Source organism: Xyrauchen texanus, chromosome 13, assembly GCF_025860055.1.
Source record: "Xyrauchen texanus isolate HMW12.3.18 chromosome 13, RBS_HiC_50CHRs, whole genome shotgun sequence".
Taxonomy (NCBI): Eukaryota; Metazoa; Chordata; class Actinopteri; order Cypriniformes; family Catostomidae; genus Xyrauchen; species Xyrauchen texanus.
The window spans coordinates 21,459,911-21,477,994 of NC_068288.1; the positions used below are offsets into that span (position 1 = coordinate 21,459,911).

The following is an 18,084-nucleotide window of genomic DNA, read 5'->3' on the forward strand; positions in this document are numbered from 1 at the left end:
TTTTTTTTTTTTTTTATTATGTTTGTCATGGGTATGGTATTTAAGGGTAACCTCTCAATAAATGAATGCCTTTTATCAGTTATTTAGGTTGCTTGATGGGTCTGCAGTAATCAAAGATTTTAGCTTTTTTTATTCATTTACCCTCATGTCATTCCATATCCATAGAGTGACTTTCTTGTGCAGAACACACACACACACACACACACACACACACACACACACACACACACACACGCAAAATATCTTTAAGTCCAGATCAGTGATTTCCATACAATAGCAGTTGATAATGACTCACTTTAAAGCTTAAAAGGATCCTGAGTAGGGCTGGGACAACGCAAAAAATACGTCGACGCAAAATATGCGCGTCGATTCGTCAGACCCCAAAACAAAGATGGCGGCGCCCGAGAGTAGTAGCAACACGAGTGGCTCCTCAGACTATCAGAAGTGCAAGGCACTCGTTCCTCTAAAGTATGGGAATTCCGTGATATGTCGTCTTTGCAAAATGGAGATGGCTTTCCATTCTAGCACCACGGCAATGCACCAGCACCTGAAGAGGCGCCGCGCGACGCACGCACGCACGCACGCACGCACGCACAGTATTCTTAAGGTGAAAGGAAAGTGTCAGAGTGTAAGTTGTTATTTGCATGTGAATGAAGATGCTTTTTTTCAGTATGTTCAACATAAATGTTGAATTCTGAATGTTTATTTTCATTATTTATTTTTTGTTGGAAAAGCACTTTCTGTATTAGCTTAAAGCAGTGGCGGCTGCTGGTCTTTCAAAGAGGGGAAGCTCATTTTCGGCCTACATTATAAACTTATTTAAAAGTAAAATCTGCCCTACGTCACATCTGTCGTACCAACTAGGCGTCTTTTCCAGTGACTTGACCAGTGTCTTCGCAATGGCCAGCAGAACTAGGCTGCTTAAACGATTTTTTGCACTAAATCAATCTTAGGTGTTGATCTGCCCTGCTGTTTAATTCTAATTTTTTCCTCGTAAGGAAGACTTTCAAATGGCTTCGCCAAAATCAGGTCGACAATATTAGCACCGTCTGCCATCGTGCGCAGTTTCACCCGTACGACGCTAGCCTAGCCTACTGTATGAATGAATGAATGAACGAACGAACGCTCTAAAACAAAATATATTAAACTTGGTAAAACTGAAACAAGGAATGTGGTGTATAATTGTGTGAAATGTATTATGCAAATTGACTAGCAATTTCGCCAAACAAATATAAAGAAATAGGTTGCAGCAGTTTGTCTTTCAACTACACTTGAGAAATCCGCGATGGGACTGAGCGCGAAATAGCTTCAGTGACTTCTTATAGTACAGATTCGCTGTCAATCAAAAGGAGATGCAGTCTTTCGACAGATCCTCCAATCATCACGCAGAAGCCCGGAGTCCGGGCCAGCCCACTCCTCATTCACCCCCAGAGACGCTGAGCGTCTGTGGGCGGGACATAATCGCAGCATTTATCCAATGACCGTCTATTTTCGAGCACTGAAAAAACTGTTCAGAGCAGCCCCATTGAAGTCAATGGACGCTCTGCTTCAACAGGGAAATGCACTGACGCTACGGGAATGTATGAGAAGTAAATCGAGTCAGCCGACCTGCTATATGTAATGTAGCTGATTCTGAACTAACTCGTCTTCGAGATGAACGTGTTCTAACGCATTTTTAGTCAATAAATTGTTTACACAATAGTACATATTTGACCATTATTTTTTTTTACATTATAGGGGAAGCTGAGCTTCCCTTGCAGTCTTAAAGAAATCCCCACTGGCTTAAAGCCCCCAAGTTTACAATAGTTACTGTATTCTTTCAATAGCTCTAAGAAAGGGTGGATGGGTGACCTTTTTATTTTTTTATTGAATGCTAGACATCCGAATGCATTATTTTGCTCTTGTACACTTTTACTTGAATTTTATTTTTGAGTTTAAGAAAAAGGTGAGTGGCAGAGTGTATTACTACTATATGTTGTTGTTATTTTTATGTGAATGAAGAATTAAAAGATGCACTTTTTTCAGTAAGCTAGGAATGTGTTTTCAACATAAATGTTCAATTCTTTTGGTTCAGGAAGGACGCCATGACAGGCTGCTGGCTCCCACTGTCGCTGTTAATTTTTATTTATTTTATGTTGGAAAAGCACTTCTGTATTAGCTTAAAGCCCTCAAGTTTACATTGGTTACTGTATTCTTTCAATTGCTCTAAACAAGTATTTTTGGTGACCTTTTTATTGAATGCTAGACATCAAGTTGTTGTTATTTTAATCTGAAAGAAGAATTAAAAGATGCACTTTTTTCAGTAAGCTAGGCCTGTGTGTTTTCAAGGCTTCAAGGTTTTATTGAATGCTAACTCTGACTAAGAATGTATTACTTTTCACATGTATAGTCTTTTATTTTGGAATTTTAAGAGCAATAAACATATATTGCAATGTTAAGGAATATATATTTTTTTCATTGAGATATGTAAATCAACATGTATAAATTGCTATTAGTCAATTAATGGGGAGATAATTGAATCGAAATCGAATCGGACTGGAAAAATGAATCGTTAGATTAATCGATGCATCGAAAAAATAATCGCTAGATTAATCGTTTAAAAAACAATCGTTTATCCCAGCCCTAATCCTGAGAGATTCAGTAGTAGTTGATGCGTCTTCTGTGTCATATATCCTTTCTCACTCTTAAATCAGATCATTGATTAACTCCTGTATGCCAAAACATCAATGGCATCAAACCTCATTGGTTCTCTTGTCATTACAGCCATTCACAATAAATGAGTCATTAGACATTTACATTGAAAATGCTTAAATATTCTAAAACAAGGTAAATTCCTTTTTCCATTTTTTTATATGCCTTAATCTTATGTATTGACAGTTTGTGTAGCTTTTTTTTTAATATTTACTTATACATTTACATTCTTTTTATACTTAATTTATTTGATAAAATTAACCCTGTCCCATTTTATTTTATCTATATTTTACCTGTATGATCTTAACAGACTCTTTTGTAACAACATGTGACATTCACGAAACCACATATATTAGGATTGTGATTACTTCAGAGGGTACCTGAGGACACCTATTGACCATGGAAACATATCATGTTTCCAAAAACAATTAAAAAAAAATACAATTGTTGCTTGGCTTATCTACTAAAATGAACCACCGATAGGAATTTCATGTTAATGCAATGATGGAGCTAAATTGAAGAATAAAAGGAGACGTAGTTGGAGTCTACCTGAACGCTGTGTTCAAGTTTCACTTCTTATGCTACGTTCCACAGCCTTGTTCTAGTGTAGAGCGCTGCTAGTGTTTGTTCAGGCTGGCAACCAAAACCCGGCTCTAGCCCCTCCTCTCCCTCCCCTCTTCTCTTATGTCATACCCACTGGGACTTCCAGTTAAACTGTAAACCACTGCCGGCTCACCAACCCAGCAGTATTCCAGATAATCCTCTGCAGGTATTATTTATGGGTCGTAAAGCCACCTGTTTCTTTCTGGAATTATGTTCCTTTTTTTATGCCCCGTCTCCACATTCTTGTTTTCCCCCTTGAGCTTATCATCTTTGAGGGGGAAACAACATTCCCCCCCCCCCCTCATATTTGCCCGTCTTTTTTTTTTCTTCATATTTTGTGCTATCTTGCTTTTTGTTTTCATGTTTCTAATCTTCATTCCTTATGTGATTAGTACCGTCAGGGCTTTTTTTATTTTTTTTATTGCTCTGCAAACAACAGTGGTGATTTTCTAATTGATAACGTTAACAATAATTAATATTTCCACATAAATAGAGGTTGTTTGTTTCATTCAGCTACAGTGTTTCTAGCTATCCTGAGTTATGAAATTTATTTGATTTAATGGAATTCATTTAATTTAGGCAACAGGTTCAAATTGTCTCTGGCCACATCACTGCCCACATTATGAGGCTATTGAAAGTTGTTGTTTTTTTGTTTTTTGTTTTTTACAGAAAATGCCATTCCAGTGTGGATGAACACGCTGCAAAATGTATGCGTTTTCAAACAAAAATGCATTGCTGTGGATGTAGCCTCTGTTAGCATGAATTCCTTCTACTGAATATCTTAATCCATTTACCTGTCCAGCAGATGTCCCGCAGCACTTTGAGAGTTTTTATGTTCTTGTTGTCTGTGGTATTAACTCACAATCTCAATCTCTTTTCTCATCCCACAGACTCTGCCATTGACAGTCCACAGCTGTCTCCCTTCAACTCCAAAGGTCCACTCTGTCTGTCACCCTCTTTCCAGATGTCCACTCTCAGTCTTCCCGGCCAGGCACCATCGCCCCCGCAGAGCCCCATCCTGAATGAGGTGGGCACTACCAGACTAGAAGAGGATGAAGAGGGCAGAAGGAAGGTACACTGATGGCATGCCAGCCTGCCAGGCTCTGAATAAGAGTATAAAACTCATCTCAGGGACTTCTAATGGTATTTGATTAAGTATAAGGGATGCCCTTTTGGGTTTTTTGGTGCATGAGACACTAAAGCCTTTCTTGGATGTAGGGTAATGGCAACTACTTAATGGGAATTGAATTGATTAGGAAGCTTTTTGACTCGCTGCTAACATTGGTGTGCACATCTGACACAAAATGCCAAGCCTTTAAGTGTGTTTGATTGGGCATGGACACTATGCATATTTAGTAAAATTTCTTTATTACTTAAATAGTTATAAAAAAAAATTTCCAAAATTATTTGTCCAAATTTGATGCTTCTTTTGTAACATTATGTTCTCAAAGTTAACTTTATTTACTGTGCTACTAATTTAAAGAAATCAGTTCACCCAAAAATGAAAGTTGTGTCATCATCATTCCAAGCCTGTGCAACTTAATTTCTTCTTTTGAGCACAAAAGGGAACATTTTGAAGAATGCTCACACTGCATTTCATAAACATTTCATAAAATGAAAGCATACTGTGACCTTGGTCTCTCAAGCTCCATAAAAGACAAAGAAGCACCATAATAGTACCCCGTATGACTCATCTTGTCTGAAGCCATATGATGAGCTTTGTGTCTGGAAAAGACCAGAATTTAAGTTGTTATTCGCCAATTATCTTCCCCTCCGCCGCAGCTCTCAAATCTCATTTGCGTATTATAACTTGGCATGTCAAGATGCGTCACACTAGATTTTACGTTAATTATACAAGTATTGGTTTTGCCATGTCTCATAACTGAATGTGATTCAACAAGTTTGAATATGCAGAAGTGTGAATGAGATATAAAGGAATAGCTCATCCAAAAATTATCATTCTCTCATTATTTACTCACCCTTATGCTGTTTCAAACTCATATGAATTTCTTTTTTTTTTCTGCCGAACACAAATATTTTTTTGAAAAATATATGTTGTCTGTTTGTCCATGCAATGCAAGTCAGTTGAAGCATAGTGTATGACTGCGTGTGTGTCAAGTACAAGACACTTTAGCCTTTCCTGTCTCTGAGCTCTGCTGGCAGTTCTTTTGACCTCAGGGCTAGGTTTTTGCTCTATGCATTTTCAGCTGTGAGACCTTTATATAGACCAGTGTGTTAGACAGGCCTTTCCAAATAATCTCACACTTAAAGCACTTTCAAGTTTCAAGTTTGTTTTTATTTATATAGCACATTTAAAAACAGCAAACAAGGCTGACCAAAGTGCTGAACAGCACACAAAGTAAGGAACAGGGACAAACCACACATTCATGACAAAAAAAAAAAAAAAAAAAGAACTCAGTGTTTTAAATGCTAGAGAAAAAAAAATACGTTTCAACGTATTGAAATAAAACTTTCAGACTGTGAGAAACAAGATTCTCTGGTTTGGCCTCAATTCCATGCGTCATATCTGGAGGAAACCAGGCACTCACAATACCCTTCACAATACCATCCCAATGGTGAAGCATGGTGTTGGTATCATCATGCTGTTGGGGTGTTTTCCAGCAGCAGGGACTGGTCAGGGTTGAAGGAAATCTGAATGCAGCAAAATACGGAGATGTCCTTAATGAAAACCTGGTCCAGAGTGCTCAGGACCTCAGAATGGGCCAAAGGTTCACCTTCCAACAGGACAATGACCCTAAGCACACAGCCAAGTCAATGGAAAAGTTGCTTAGGAACAACTCTGTGATAGTCTTTGAGTGGCCCAGCCATAGCCTGAACTTGAACCCAATTGAACATCTCTGGAGAGACCTGAAAATGGTCTACCACCGGTCCCCATCCAACCTGACAGAGCGTGAGAGGATCTACAGAGAAGAATGGCAGAAATTTCCCAAATCCAGGTGTGCAAAGCTTGTTGCCTCATACCAAAACGACTTGAGGCCTGTAATCACTGCTAAAGGTGCTTTAACTAAGGACTGAGTTAAGGGTGTGAATACTTGTCAATGTGATGTTTCAGTTTTTTATTTTTAATACATTTGAATAAAGTTATCAAAAATCTTGTTTTTGCTTTGCCATTATGGGGTATGGAGTGTAGATTAATGCAAAAAATTATGATTTAAAGCATTTTAGCATAAGGCTGCAACATAATAAAATGTGAAAAAAGGGGTCTGAGTGAATACTTTCTTAATGCACCGTATAGCTTCAAGTCTTGTACTGTACTTTTGGAGCATGACAGACACTGGTCACTGCATGTTTTCATTATTTGGAAAAGAGCTGCATGGGCATTATTAAAAATGTGTTCTATAGTCGTATACATTTAGAATGACATAACGCTGAGAAAGTAATTACAGAAATAAATTTCTTGTGGGTGAGCTTTTTTAAAAAATGTTTTTTATAAATAACACTGAGTGATCTATGCTTATTTTCAGAGATACCCAACTGATAAAGCCTACTTCATTGCTAAAGAGATTCTGATGACAGAGCGAACATACCTGAAGGATCTGGAGGTCATCACAGTGGTGAGCAGAGACTTCTGTGATCATGACTCATCATGAGTGTAATGTGTTTAGCTCACCGTGTGCGAGACCTGTCTGGAGCAAAGTGTGGTGGTTTCTGTCAGCACAGTGCATATGTTATTCTGATTCTTTTTGATGTTTAATGTGTTTCTTTTAGAAGATCTCTGAAGTTGTTTTCCTTTAGCTGGGATGTGTGTTTAATCTCAAACTGTCGTATGTGTGTGTTCTCAGTGGTTCCGCAGTGCAGTGATTAAAGGAAACTCAATGCCCGAGGGTCTCATGACTCTCTTGTTCTCCAACATCGACCCCATCTATGAATTCCACAGAGGCTTCCTCAAAGAGATTGACCAAAGGCTGGCACTCTGGTATTTACCCATCTCATTTAATACACTACACACACTTGTTATGACACATGTGATGGTAAAGAAGTTTTTCATGTCCAAAATGGTGGGAAAGGTGTCTTTTCCTCAGTCGTTGATTATTTTCACTTGTTTGCAGGGAGGGCCGCTCTAATGCTCATGTGAAAGGAGATTACCAGCGAATTGGAGATGTAATGCTGCGGAACATGTGTGCTCTAAAGGTGAGGCTTTAGTTCAGTTCTAAAAGCACAGCATATTTGAGTTTGAAGGTGAAATATTTAATCTCTCGGCCTCTAGTCGCAGAAAACGGAATTGCAAAAATGTACAGTTTTTACTCTTCATGGAAATTATCCCACCAATGGATTATTTATAGCGGTCTTTACATAGTAAGCTGGAATAGGAGAAACTATTGTAACACTGAAAAATTACACCCCTCAATTACATAAAAAAAATTGGTATAAGTATTCAGATGCTCCACTTTTTTTATGTCGAGGTATTGACACCTTCATATCCACAGGAGTTCACAGGCTACCTGCAGAAGCATGATGAGGTGTTAACAGAGCTAGAGAAAGCCACAAAGCGTGTGAAGAAGTTGGAGACGGTATATAAGGAGTTTGAGCTGCAGAAGGTGTGCTACCTGCCTCTCAACACTTTCCTGCTGAAGCCAATCCAGAGACTCATGCAATACAAACTCATCCTGGAACGCCTGTGCAAGCATTACACCCCCCAGCACAGAGACCATGACGACTGCAATGGTGGGCCTTCTCAAATAAACAGTTTCCTGCTTCAACCTCAAATGATGTTTTTTGGGTTGTAGAGTTTGTGTGTTGAAAGTCTATGAGACTCCTCTTGGAGCTCACGCTTATTTAAGTTTGATGTGTGCTGACTGTGATTTTTCTACAGAGGCCCTGAAAGAGGTGGCAGGGATGGCTACACAGCTTCAGAGCAATCTGATTAGATTGGAGAACTTCCAGAAGCTGACAGAACTTCAGAGGGATCTGATAGGCATTGAGAACCTTACCGCTCCAGGAAGAGTGAGTTCTTAGCTTGCAAATAGAGTTTTGTTTTACCTATGTATGGTGGGCTGATAAAGGTAAAATAGTCCAATAGTTTTAGCCAACACAATAAACGTCATGGAATCAATCCCAGTCATGGACATCCTACAAAATGGAGAGTTACTGAGAGTTCTGAGTAACTGGATTTGAAATTAGTTGCATTGTAATAAAAACAAATAATTATGTGTTTAGACACTGTGCTCCAATCAATTCTCAAAGTACAAACAAATTATATTCTTATACACAGGAAGTCTGTTACCCTTTGATTTAAATGTAGTTTTTTTCCTGCTCTCCAGGAATTCATCAGGGAAGGTTGTCTCTACAAGCTCACCAAGAAGGGTCTGCAGCAAAGGATGTTTTTCTTAGTAAGAATTAACTTCTAGTCTGTTTATTTTTTTTTTCTAGTCTTTTAACTTGTGTTTGCTGACCAAAAACATATCCATCTAAAGTTTTCAGACATGCTGCTGTATACAAGCAAAGGAGTGACCGCAACCAATCAGTTCAAAGTTCATGGACAGCTTCCTCTGCATGGCATGATTGTGAGTATACACATTAGACACAGTTTATGTTCGGAATGGAATACTAGGGAACCGCTTACTATATTATAAAGACAAAATACATTATGCAGCAGTACACATTTCAAATGGTAATAAGTAACTTTGTTGTCACATGACTTCATTATGTTATGTTTTAGTCAAGTATAATTCAGCAAGGAGTATCTAGTTATCATCTACGAATTAAGAATAATAAAAAGATAATTTAGCATTTTTAATACGAAATAATTTTTTCTAGTTAATTCATCAAGTTCAGGGCATTGCATTGTGTGCAGTGTATTTTTTTTTTAATTTTTTTTTTTAAATAAATATATATCATACTAAACTATTCTGAATCGATTCACAAAAGAATCCGAATCGATTCGTTGTTCAGTTTAAATCACAGCATAGCAGTGGTGCGCGCCAAAGACAGATGTGGGAACAGAGACGAGTTAGGTGCATACTAAGTGAAGTGCACAAACATGACTGTTTGCAGACAAGCTGTAGACAATGCATGACCATTTGTGCCCGAATGAAACTACGATCCCGAAATTCTTTCACAAACACATGCACATAGCAACGGGAGAGTTTATACGTGATAAGAAGCCAACAAACAGCATGAAAGACTGTTGGGAGATGTTGGTGATGTTTTCATTTAATTACCCCCACCACCCCCCATCCATTTCATTGGCTTTTGTCATTGCCGGTCAGTCACTCATTTTTCAGGACAGTGCGCAGACCTGATGATAAAGGTTTTTATCTTCAACTCGCAAAGCAAACCGATAGAATGTATCTGTGTATATGGGAAGCTTGATACATTTCTGAAGCAACAACTGCACTATTTAAACCACTTTACTATCAACTGTGCAGGTGAGGAGAAAAGAAGCTGACAGCTTCACTCTCATAGAAGCAGATATCTCTCATCCTGGACCAGCAACTTCCATTTGTGCTTAAAAATTAAAATGAAAGGCATGGCATAGATTATTTTTAAATAATAATTAAATACTATTAAATTATTTACAATGCTTAAACAAAAATAATAATATAATCAGTTGAATAATAGTATTCAGTGTGTTTGGATGGAGAACCAATATATTTTTGTGCTTTTAAGAGATTTTTTACAAGGTTCTAAAGAAAAAAACTGAGATATTCTTTTAAACTATAAAACCATTTATTTAATCTTGTGGATGTCCCATGTTTTGTTCACGGCTCATATTGAATGTAAACGGCCAGTTTATGAAATGTGACTCGTTCTGATTTTTAAAACTGCTGTTAAATAAAAAGCTGAAAGGGGGAAAAAATAAGAAACTTAATAAAGATATTGAAGGACAAGTTACCAGACGTTCCATAAGCACTGATGGTCTGATGCCATCAGTATTCCGACACTTCACTGTGTGTGCATCACTCCGTTTGCGTTCGTGCAATTCTAAACTAAAGTGTAAGAGCAGTGCATATGTATTAAGAGCTACTGTTTGTCTTTTTTTTTTTTCATTAAATGTGTTAGCCAGCAGGTGGTGGCAAAAGATAATTTTTGTGTGTAATATGAGCCAGTTTGGTGACGTGAAGGGACTCTGCGTCAGCCGTTTACATACAACAGCTCTTTGTGATCGCTTGTATTACTATGACACTACTAAAGGTAGGAATTAGCTTTAAATGGCTTTAAACAAACAACTTCAGCATTACGGCTCATCACAGCTGAGAGACGCAACAGACTGAATAAATAACACAATGGGTGCTGTTTAAAATGGTGGCGGACGTTCCGGTTTCTATAGTGATTGACCCTTGCACACCGGCAAAATACCACGAAATAGGGGAAAATACCCTGGTTTGGATGCTATTTTTCCACTGAGAAAGATGATCTTCAGAAAGCTGACAGCATTTCTGTTTGGGTGTGGCAACAGGTGATCACACACGCAAGCCGTGATACTATTTCTGAAGTTAAATTGTTTTTACGCATTTGTTTTGAACCAGCAATGGCAGATTCTGATCCGTCGCGTTGAAAGTAGTTCCATGCACACATGCGTTTATGACTGTCCTCAGTTTTTCCTAATTTTTAAAAATGTACTTGTTCATTGAACTGTTGTATATAAGCAATATCACACTCTCAATCATGCTATATGTCCCTAAATCAGCACTGTTGTAATTCGGCCGCAGGCTGAGTTCCATAGGTAATCACAGCAGATTCAGGGCCATATTGCACTCCTGCTCATGTGATATTGCTTATATATATATACACTACATATTTTGATAAATGTAGTCAGTCATCTGGTTATTCTATGCACACAGAATATACTACAGATATGGTAAAAATAGTTGTGGCAAATAGGTGGAATGTGATTCTTAACATAGCCAAAAACACCAAATAATAAACTGTCTCTTTCTCCTCTTTTCAACTGTTTGGAGTACATAAGCCATTGATGAGAAGAAATCTATATTTAAGAGGAAACTATCTATTTTTCTGTTGAGATAATAAAGTAGATCAATGTAAACAATTTTTAAGTGGTTTTAATAATTTATATATTTTTTACTGCTTTTTTTGTACCACACACCAAAGACCGTACACACAGTTCATCTTGGTTTTACTTGGTTGAAGCTTTAGCACTCACTCCCCATCAATAAGTCTCATCTCTCATGCCAACTAGCTTGCCTGAAAAGCCCTTTTGATAAATGACCCTGTCCAAACAGTCTGCTCAAATGCTAGGCTGAGAGGATTTGCCCAAGTTAAACATGAGAAGAGAGCTATCTCAGTTATGTGGTGTTTTTAAATGAAGTAAGAATTAATGTGGCTTGCTTGGTTCTCTCAGATGAAGGCAGTCTGTGATATATGGTGGTGTTTACTCTGGCACTTTTCTTGAAACAGCTGCGTGATCTGGCATCTTAGGGTTGTTTTTGTATTGCAGCGGTCTTTCAGGCCTTATTTGCAGTATCTACAGTTAACTAAAATTTGAATGTCCTGGCCCAGAATTATGTGAAACTGCAATGATATGAGAGACAGGTTCAAAGTTCCAGCTAAAAGGGATGCTTACAAGAGTAAAGGACTAGCACAATGTGCAGAGCTTTAAGTCAAATTCCAGATTATTTTCAACCTAATGCCTATTTTAGTAACATACTATCTATTATAATATGATAACACACAATCCATTAACACAGACAATCATTTTGACTCATCGCTCTGTAAAGAGGGCATTTATATTGAAGTCTTAAAGGCACAGTAGACAAAAATAGCCCGTTTAATTCCAAGGGTCAGAGAAAAGATGGAAAATGTAATGAAAACTAAATTATGATGTCTTTGTTTAACATGTCTTTTTTTTAAACACCTTTTAGCCTTATTCATGAAAGACAAGGGCAACAAATTTCTGTACAATTCGCTCATAAATCTATTAATGTGTATATTGTTTTATTGAATTTAATGCAAAAATATATACGATTTAACAAGTCTGCTTGTTTCATGATTATGGACAGTTTTAATGTAAACATTTCACTTATTTTTACTCATGGAGGGATGTGTCAAGTTGTTATCTGTGGTAATCAACAGCATACTGCAGATTCTGTCCTTCCTAGAAATAATAATAAAAAAAAACCTTCCCTAACCATAGCTTGAGCTGTGAAAACTGCTTAAGATTTGCCTACTTATTAGGGATTTGTTCTGTAATGTGGTGAGGGTTTGAAGTGCGTTTAATGTGTAATGGTTAGGTGTGACAGTAGAATGGCCTCTGGTCTCTCTGTCTACTAACCTGCATGTCTGTGCTTCACTCCTGCCCGCAGCTCATTGTGCTGGATGCTCCGGTGAGTATGAGGAAACTCCTTCAATCTCCCACTCCCAAGCAATAAACCTCAAAAGTCCACAAAATTTGGACCTTCCTCGGTTCCTTCCTCTCTCCCTCTCTGACTTCAATTGACCCAAGTATTGCTAGTAGCCAGGATGTTAACAAGAAGATTATTGCTGTTTTTATGGATGGGATCAGTCACATATCTCATAGAATGTTGGTCTGACTGGCAGGCCTCTCACTGGACTGTGTGTTGTTGTGTTTTGCAGGTGGAGGAGAGTGAGAATGAGTGGTCTGTTCCTCATTGTTTCACCATATACTCTGCTGAGAGGACCATAGTGGTGTCAGCCAGGTGAGACAAATATGTGAATGAGAGTTACAGCAATCAGTAAGACTTTTTCCACTATGCTTGGGAATCGTCACCTGGGAGTGGGATTCAACTTAAAGGAATGTTCTGGGTTCGATGCAAGTCAAGCTCGATTGACAGCATTTGTGTCATAATGTTGATTACAACAAATACAATTTGTCTTGTTCCTCATCCAGGCAGAAATGTGAAGCTTATAATTTGATAAAAGCATTTGCATTCATTCTTCTGTTAAACCTGTGTATTATTTGAGCTGTAAAGCTGTTTAAATCATAATTTTTACAGTAATTTTAGGGTTTGTTGACATTACATTGTCATGTAACTAAATTGTCAAATTGGCTATAAATCTACACAGAAAAGGTTAGTAAGTTATTATAATCGCACTACAATCAGTATTTAAATGTTAAAAAATTGGCTTCCATTCACTTCCACTATAAGTGCCTCACCTTGATTTTTGCTCCTGCTTATTCTTTTTTTTTTTTTTTAAGAAAAGGAGGGACGAGTTGAAACATTTTTGTGGTAATCTACATTATGCCAAAATGCTTTTGATTGAGCTTAACTTGTATTGAAACTGGAACAATTCTTTTAACAATACCAGTTCCTTTTATCCCATTCATAATTATTTTAGTAAGATAGAGGAAGAAACAATGGACAGTTTTGGAAACTGTTATTTTTGCATTCACTACACTTAGCAGCTTGTTGAGAAATGAGATCATTTCAGATTTCAACAGAACATTATTATAAATGAGAAATAAGTTAATGCTATTCTTGGGGTCCAAACAGGTTATCGCTCTTCTAAATCCATAACTTGTTTAATTTTTGTCTGAGTGGAATGTCATTTACACCACCATGTATGAATAACGTCTCAACTTAAAGGTTTCTTTCCAATGCAGAAAAGCTGTGTATACCATGAAAGGTTTGTTTACGTTTTAATCATGGGAAACAGCAAATCAATCTGATTTTTCATTCTCCTGCACATCCTAAAGAAAATAAATTGTGCACTGATAATCATAAGCATAAGAGTTTACAGTGGCTCTGATGTAGTGATTGGTAGTTCATGAACGATTTGCTCATTATGAATGAATATTTTATGTGACTCAGAAGAACGAGTAGTCTAAGTGATTCGTTCATTTCGTGTTGGCCTGCATGTGCATTGCGAAACCTCAGTTCATTTGTTACCTGAGAACCTCATAGGCGCTGTACAGGAAACAGAGATGATTAGTTCACCTTTCAACTCTTTTGGTCAGAGTCGTTCGTTCTTTTGTCACGTGACAGCCATATACGCTATGCACATACGGCTGTCACGTGACAAAAGAATTAATGACTCTGAGAAGATTCCAGAGGTGAACTAATCATTTCTATTTCTAATCATTTGTCCTTGGCTGCATTATCAATTTTTCCTTATTGGGACTATAATCAAAGTTTGCGAAAGTAGACGTGCTTGGGGGATTTGGCTATTGAACATGTAAAATGTTATTTTAATTCTGCTCAAATAAACGGAATGATTTGAATAAAGATTCGTTCATTTTGCTGAACGAGACTCAAAGATTCAAGTCAGTAAAATGATCCGATCGTCCCATCACTACTCTGATGCATGTATTGCAAATCCATTAACAGAACCCAAAATTATGAAAAATCATTAATTTTTTGTGTGGTACATTTAAAAACAACTCAGGATTACAAAAACCCAGATTTCGAAATGACATTTCAAATGTGAAAAGCCCAAGTTCATCTCATAAACTTCCAGTAAGAAGACTTTTTTTATCACCTCCATAGCTCCAAAGTAGAGATGAACAAATGGATAGATGATTTGAACATGGCGATTGACATGTCAAAGAAGTCTCAGGAGAAATCAGAGGTTCTATTGGACCCAAGCTTGTGTGATCGCTCCAACAGTAAGTACATTAAACATGTTTGTGAGATTCCCCCATGTCCACACTTGTGCAGGTGTGAGATGTGTTTTATCCCTTAGCCTCTTTACCACTGCTCCTGAAGTAGATGTAAACCCCACGCCTTCCAATTCCTCCTTTCTCTCCTGTCCTCTGTTCCTCCTCTCCTTCCGTGCAATCTTAAGGGTCATCAGATGAGATGTCTCTGGAGCAGGAGTCAGAAGATGACTTGAACTCCTCCCGCTGCTCTCTGGACAAGCAGAGCCACCACAGGGCCAACACCACCATGCATGTGTGCTGGCACCGCAACACCAGCGTCTCAATGTCTGACCACAGCCTAGCCGTGGAGGTAGCATTTACAACACACACACACTTTGAGGCGATTTACACTTGGTCACTTAATGCGTTTTTACTGATCAGATTGCTATCCGATTGAATTAGCACATTCCATTTAGGCTTGGCCACATCAGTGTGATTCTGCCAAATGGATATCAATACAATCTCCAATTCCTGCACCATATGCAAATAAAGCAGAGTTTGTGATTATGCTAATGCTGGGCAGCAAACTTAAAGGTGCACTCTTTTTTTAAACTTTTTTTAAGTATGTCGAAGTCCTAGTCCCCTGGAAGTGGCATCATTCAAACACAGAAATTTTCAGTTACAATTACCATTGTAGAAATTCACTATGCACAGAAAGCCAGGATTACTTTAATCCATGAAGGAAAGTTTCCAATAACAGGGCAGTTACTGAGATTAAGCAAGTCATTTTCAGATGGTCATGTGATCCTAACATGGCAGACCCCATGAGGGTGTCCTCACCCCTTGTAGAATAAAAGTGCATTTATAAGGTTACTGATATGACGGAACTCTTAATCTCACATGAGTGGTCATGATTTCATACATATGTTTTAATATTACTATTAATTTCTTTAGAAGTAAAACTTTTTAAGTGAAGAAAATTACTGAGCGCACTAGATGTAATTTATTGTTTGATTCCAAGTGACTGCCCAGTGCACGACGTGTGTGTGTGTGTGTGTGTGTGTGTGTGTGTGTGTGTGTGTGGCGTGCTGTGTATTTTTCAACTTGGGGCTTGTTGCTGGTAAGATGCATCAAGCTGCACTCCTTGTCAGTGTTTTGTTTCAGTTTCGTCAGCAATCCGCATAAAATAAATGAAGAAAAAAGGTCTGCAACCATTTCATAATTTATTATTTATTGTACAACGCGAGCCCTATATTCAAATACTCTGTAACAGATGTTAGGTTTCTAATTTTCCCTATGCTTATGTAGGCAGCGCTGTTTGGGTGGAGTATAGTTGCATATGTGGCTTGAACAGACAAATGCATTTACACTTGACCGGGTTTTGTCTGGAATGAGTTTTGTCAGTGATTGGATTAATATCCGTCTCAAATCCATCTTGGAGGGCATTTCCATTTGATCTTTTCATGATCAGATAGCAATCCGAACAGTAAAAATGCATTAGGTGATCAAGTGTAAAAACCCTCTTACATTTTCTTGGAGCCTGATTGTAAAGGTCTAGACTGCAAGTGCAGTGAACAATCTATGGGACTCTTACAAAAAAATGTCTGGGCCATTTCAAAGCTAAGGAATGGAAACAAAAAATCATATGTTGCAAAAAGCAAATTAATCTTGTAATGAGGACCATTAAGATTTTATTCCATTTAACATTATTTTCACGAGTTAAGGGCATTATCACCAAAAATTCTCATTATTCTAATACAGTGATAAGAAACCATCCTGTCCAGACACAATGATTTTTAATAATACACGGTGGTGATGTTTATAAATACAGCATAAATTAAATAAAGTGCAACAAATATTACCATTAAGTATAAATAAATACTATAAATCAGATATTTTGCATTACAATAATGAGAATGAGATTGTTTGCTTTTATTTTTTCAGTTTAATCATTAATTTTTTTATTTAATCCTTAAAATCATGTCACAATGCAAAACAAATCTCAAAAGTCCTAAAAAATAAGCTTAATTTTCCTTTTGCACAATATAATTTATTTATTATTTTGTTTGATTTAGGGGTGAAGTATGACATAGTCTAGCTGTTGAGGTTTGAACTGCTCCCAGAGCTTTTGGATGAGGGGTAAAGGCTCTAGGGATTTTGATCTGGAATTCTGCATCTGTCTCCCTCATATTTTCCAGTTACATTCCATCCTGTAGCTTCTCCACCCTTCCCTCCCTTCATGTTTGTATGTTCCTAACACATTTTCACTTTATACAACCATCTCTCCTGAATTAATAAGCATGATCATAGATGCTTCTGGTCTTCTAACTATTAATTTCTAGAAGAATTTCTAAAAAGTTATGAATATTTTTCAAACTGTCTTTTTTCCCTACTCAGGGATTGAAAGCTAACATTTTAACACATTTTGTGTCTTCTCTTCTTTTCCTCTTTTGTTCCTTGTTGCCCTTTTTGTCCTCATCAATCTCTCTGCACCACATTTTCTTTCCTCCTTGTTTTCAACCTTCCCTGTGCCTGTGTTCTGTTTGCTGGCCTGCCTGCTCTCAGTATTCAGTTCACCAGCCGTTTCTCCGGAGCTCCCCCCTCGTTACCTGCTTGGTCAGGGCCAGAGACCCAACACCATCACACATGTGTGCTGGTACCGAAACCAGAACCTCTCACTCAATGACTACCTGCACATGAACCAGGTACCAGCAGGGTCAAAACTCTAAAATAAGAGACCTCAGCAACTCCAGGGTCTTCAATGGGGATTTGTAGCAGTAGTGCAGGGGATCACCTATTGTTGTTTGATCTCAAACTATTTTATTTATTTTTTAATTATTGAAATATGCATTATACACAAATACAAAAGTTAAGTTCAACTAAAGCTAATGTTCAGCTTAAAGTTTCATTGTCTCTTTATTGACTACATATACATAACATATGTGTTATTGAAGGCCATGCTTAAAATGCAACACACTTCATCTCTTTATCCACCAAGGGGCCCATGGCCTGAAAAAGGTTTAAGACCCCTCAATCTATCGATTTAAGTCTTTTATACCTCTATGAGTTAGTCCAACAGGCATAATGGATTTCACACTGAAACCTTTATACATGTCAATGAAAAGCAATAGCGTTTACACTGACACTATATCGTCGAAGGTCTCTAAATCACTGTTCTGTTGGTTGCTAGTTGGCATTCTTACTCAACTGATATATCCAACTATATCAAGATGGATCACATGAGCTCCATTGTCTGCCAATGCTCATTTGTG

At 37.7% G+C, this 18,084-nt stretch overlaps 1 protein-coding gene across 2 annotated transcripts in view; it reads left to right on the plus strand.

Annotated features, from left to right (window-relative positions):
- LOC127653843 (FERM, ARHGEF and pleckstrin domain-containing protein 2-like) overlaps window positions 1-18,084 on the plus strand; it is a 111,185-nt gene that overhangs the window by 88,295 nt on the left and 4,806 nt on the right. The window contains exons 15-26 of one of the 2 annotated variants that reach the window (XM_052140623.1): window positions 4,185-4,366; window positions 6,780-6,869; window positions 7,098-7,231; window positions 7,365-7,446; window positions 7,743-7,980; window positions 8,129-8,259; window positions 8,577-8,645; window positions 8,730-8,819; window positions 12,579-12,599; window positions 12,850-12,932; window positions 14,721-14,839; window positions 15,019-15,182. In XM_052140623.1, coding sequence (XP_051996583.1) covers window positions 4,185-4,366; window positions 6,780-6,869; window positions 7,098-7,231; window positions 7,365-7,446; window positions 7,743-7,980; window positions 8,129-8,259; window positions 8,577-8,645; window positions 8,730-8,819; window positions 12,579-12,599; window positions 12,850-12,932; window positions 14,721-14,839; window positions 15,019-15,182 — 1,403 coding nt within the window. The remainder of the gene's footprint in view (window positions 1-4,184; window positions 4,367-6,779; window positions 6,870-7,097; window positions 7,232-7,364; window positions 7,447-7,742; window positions 7,981-8,128; window positions 8,260-8,576; window positions 8,646-8,729; window positions 8,820-12,578; window positions 12,600-12,849; window positions 12,933-14,720; window positions 14,840-15,018; window positions 15,183-18,084) is intronic. The other variant, XM_052140624.1, reaches the window with a different exon arrangement.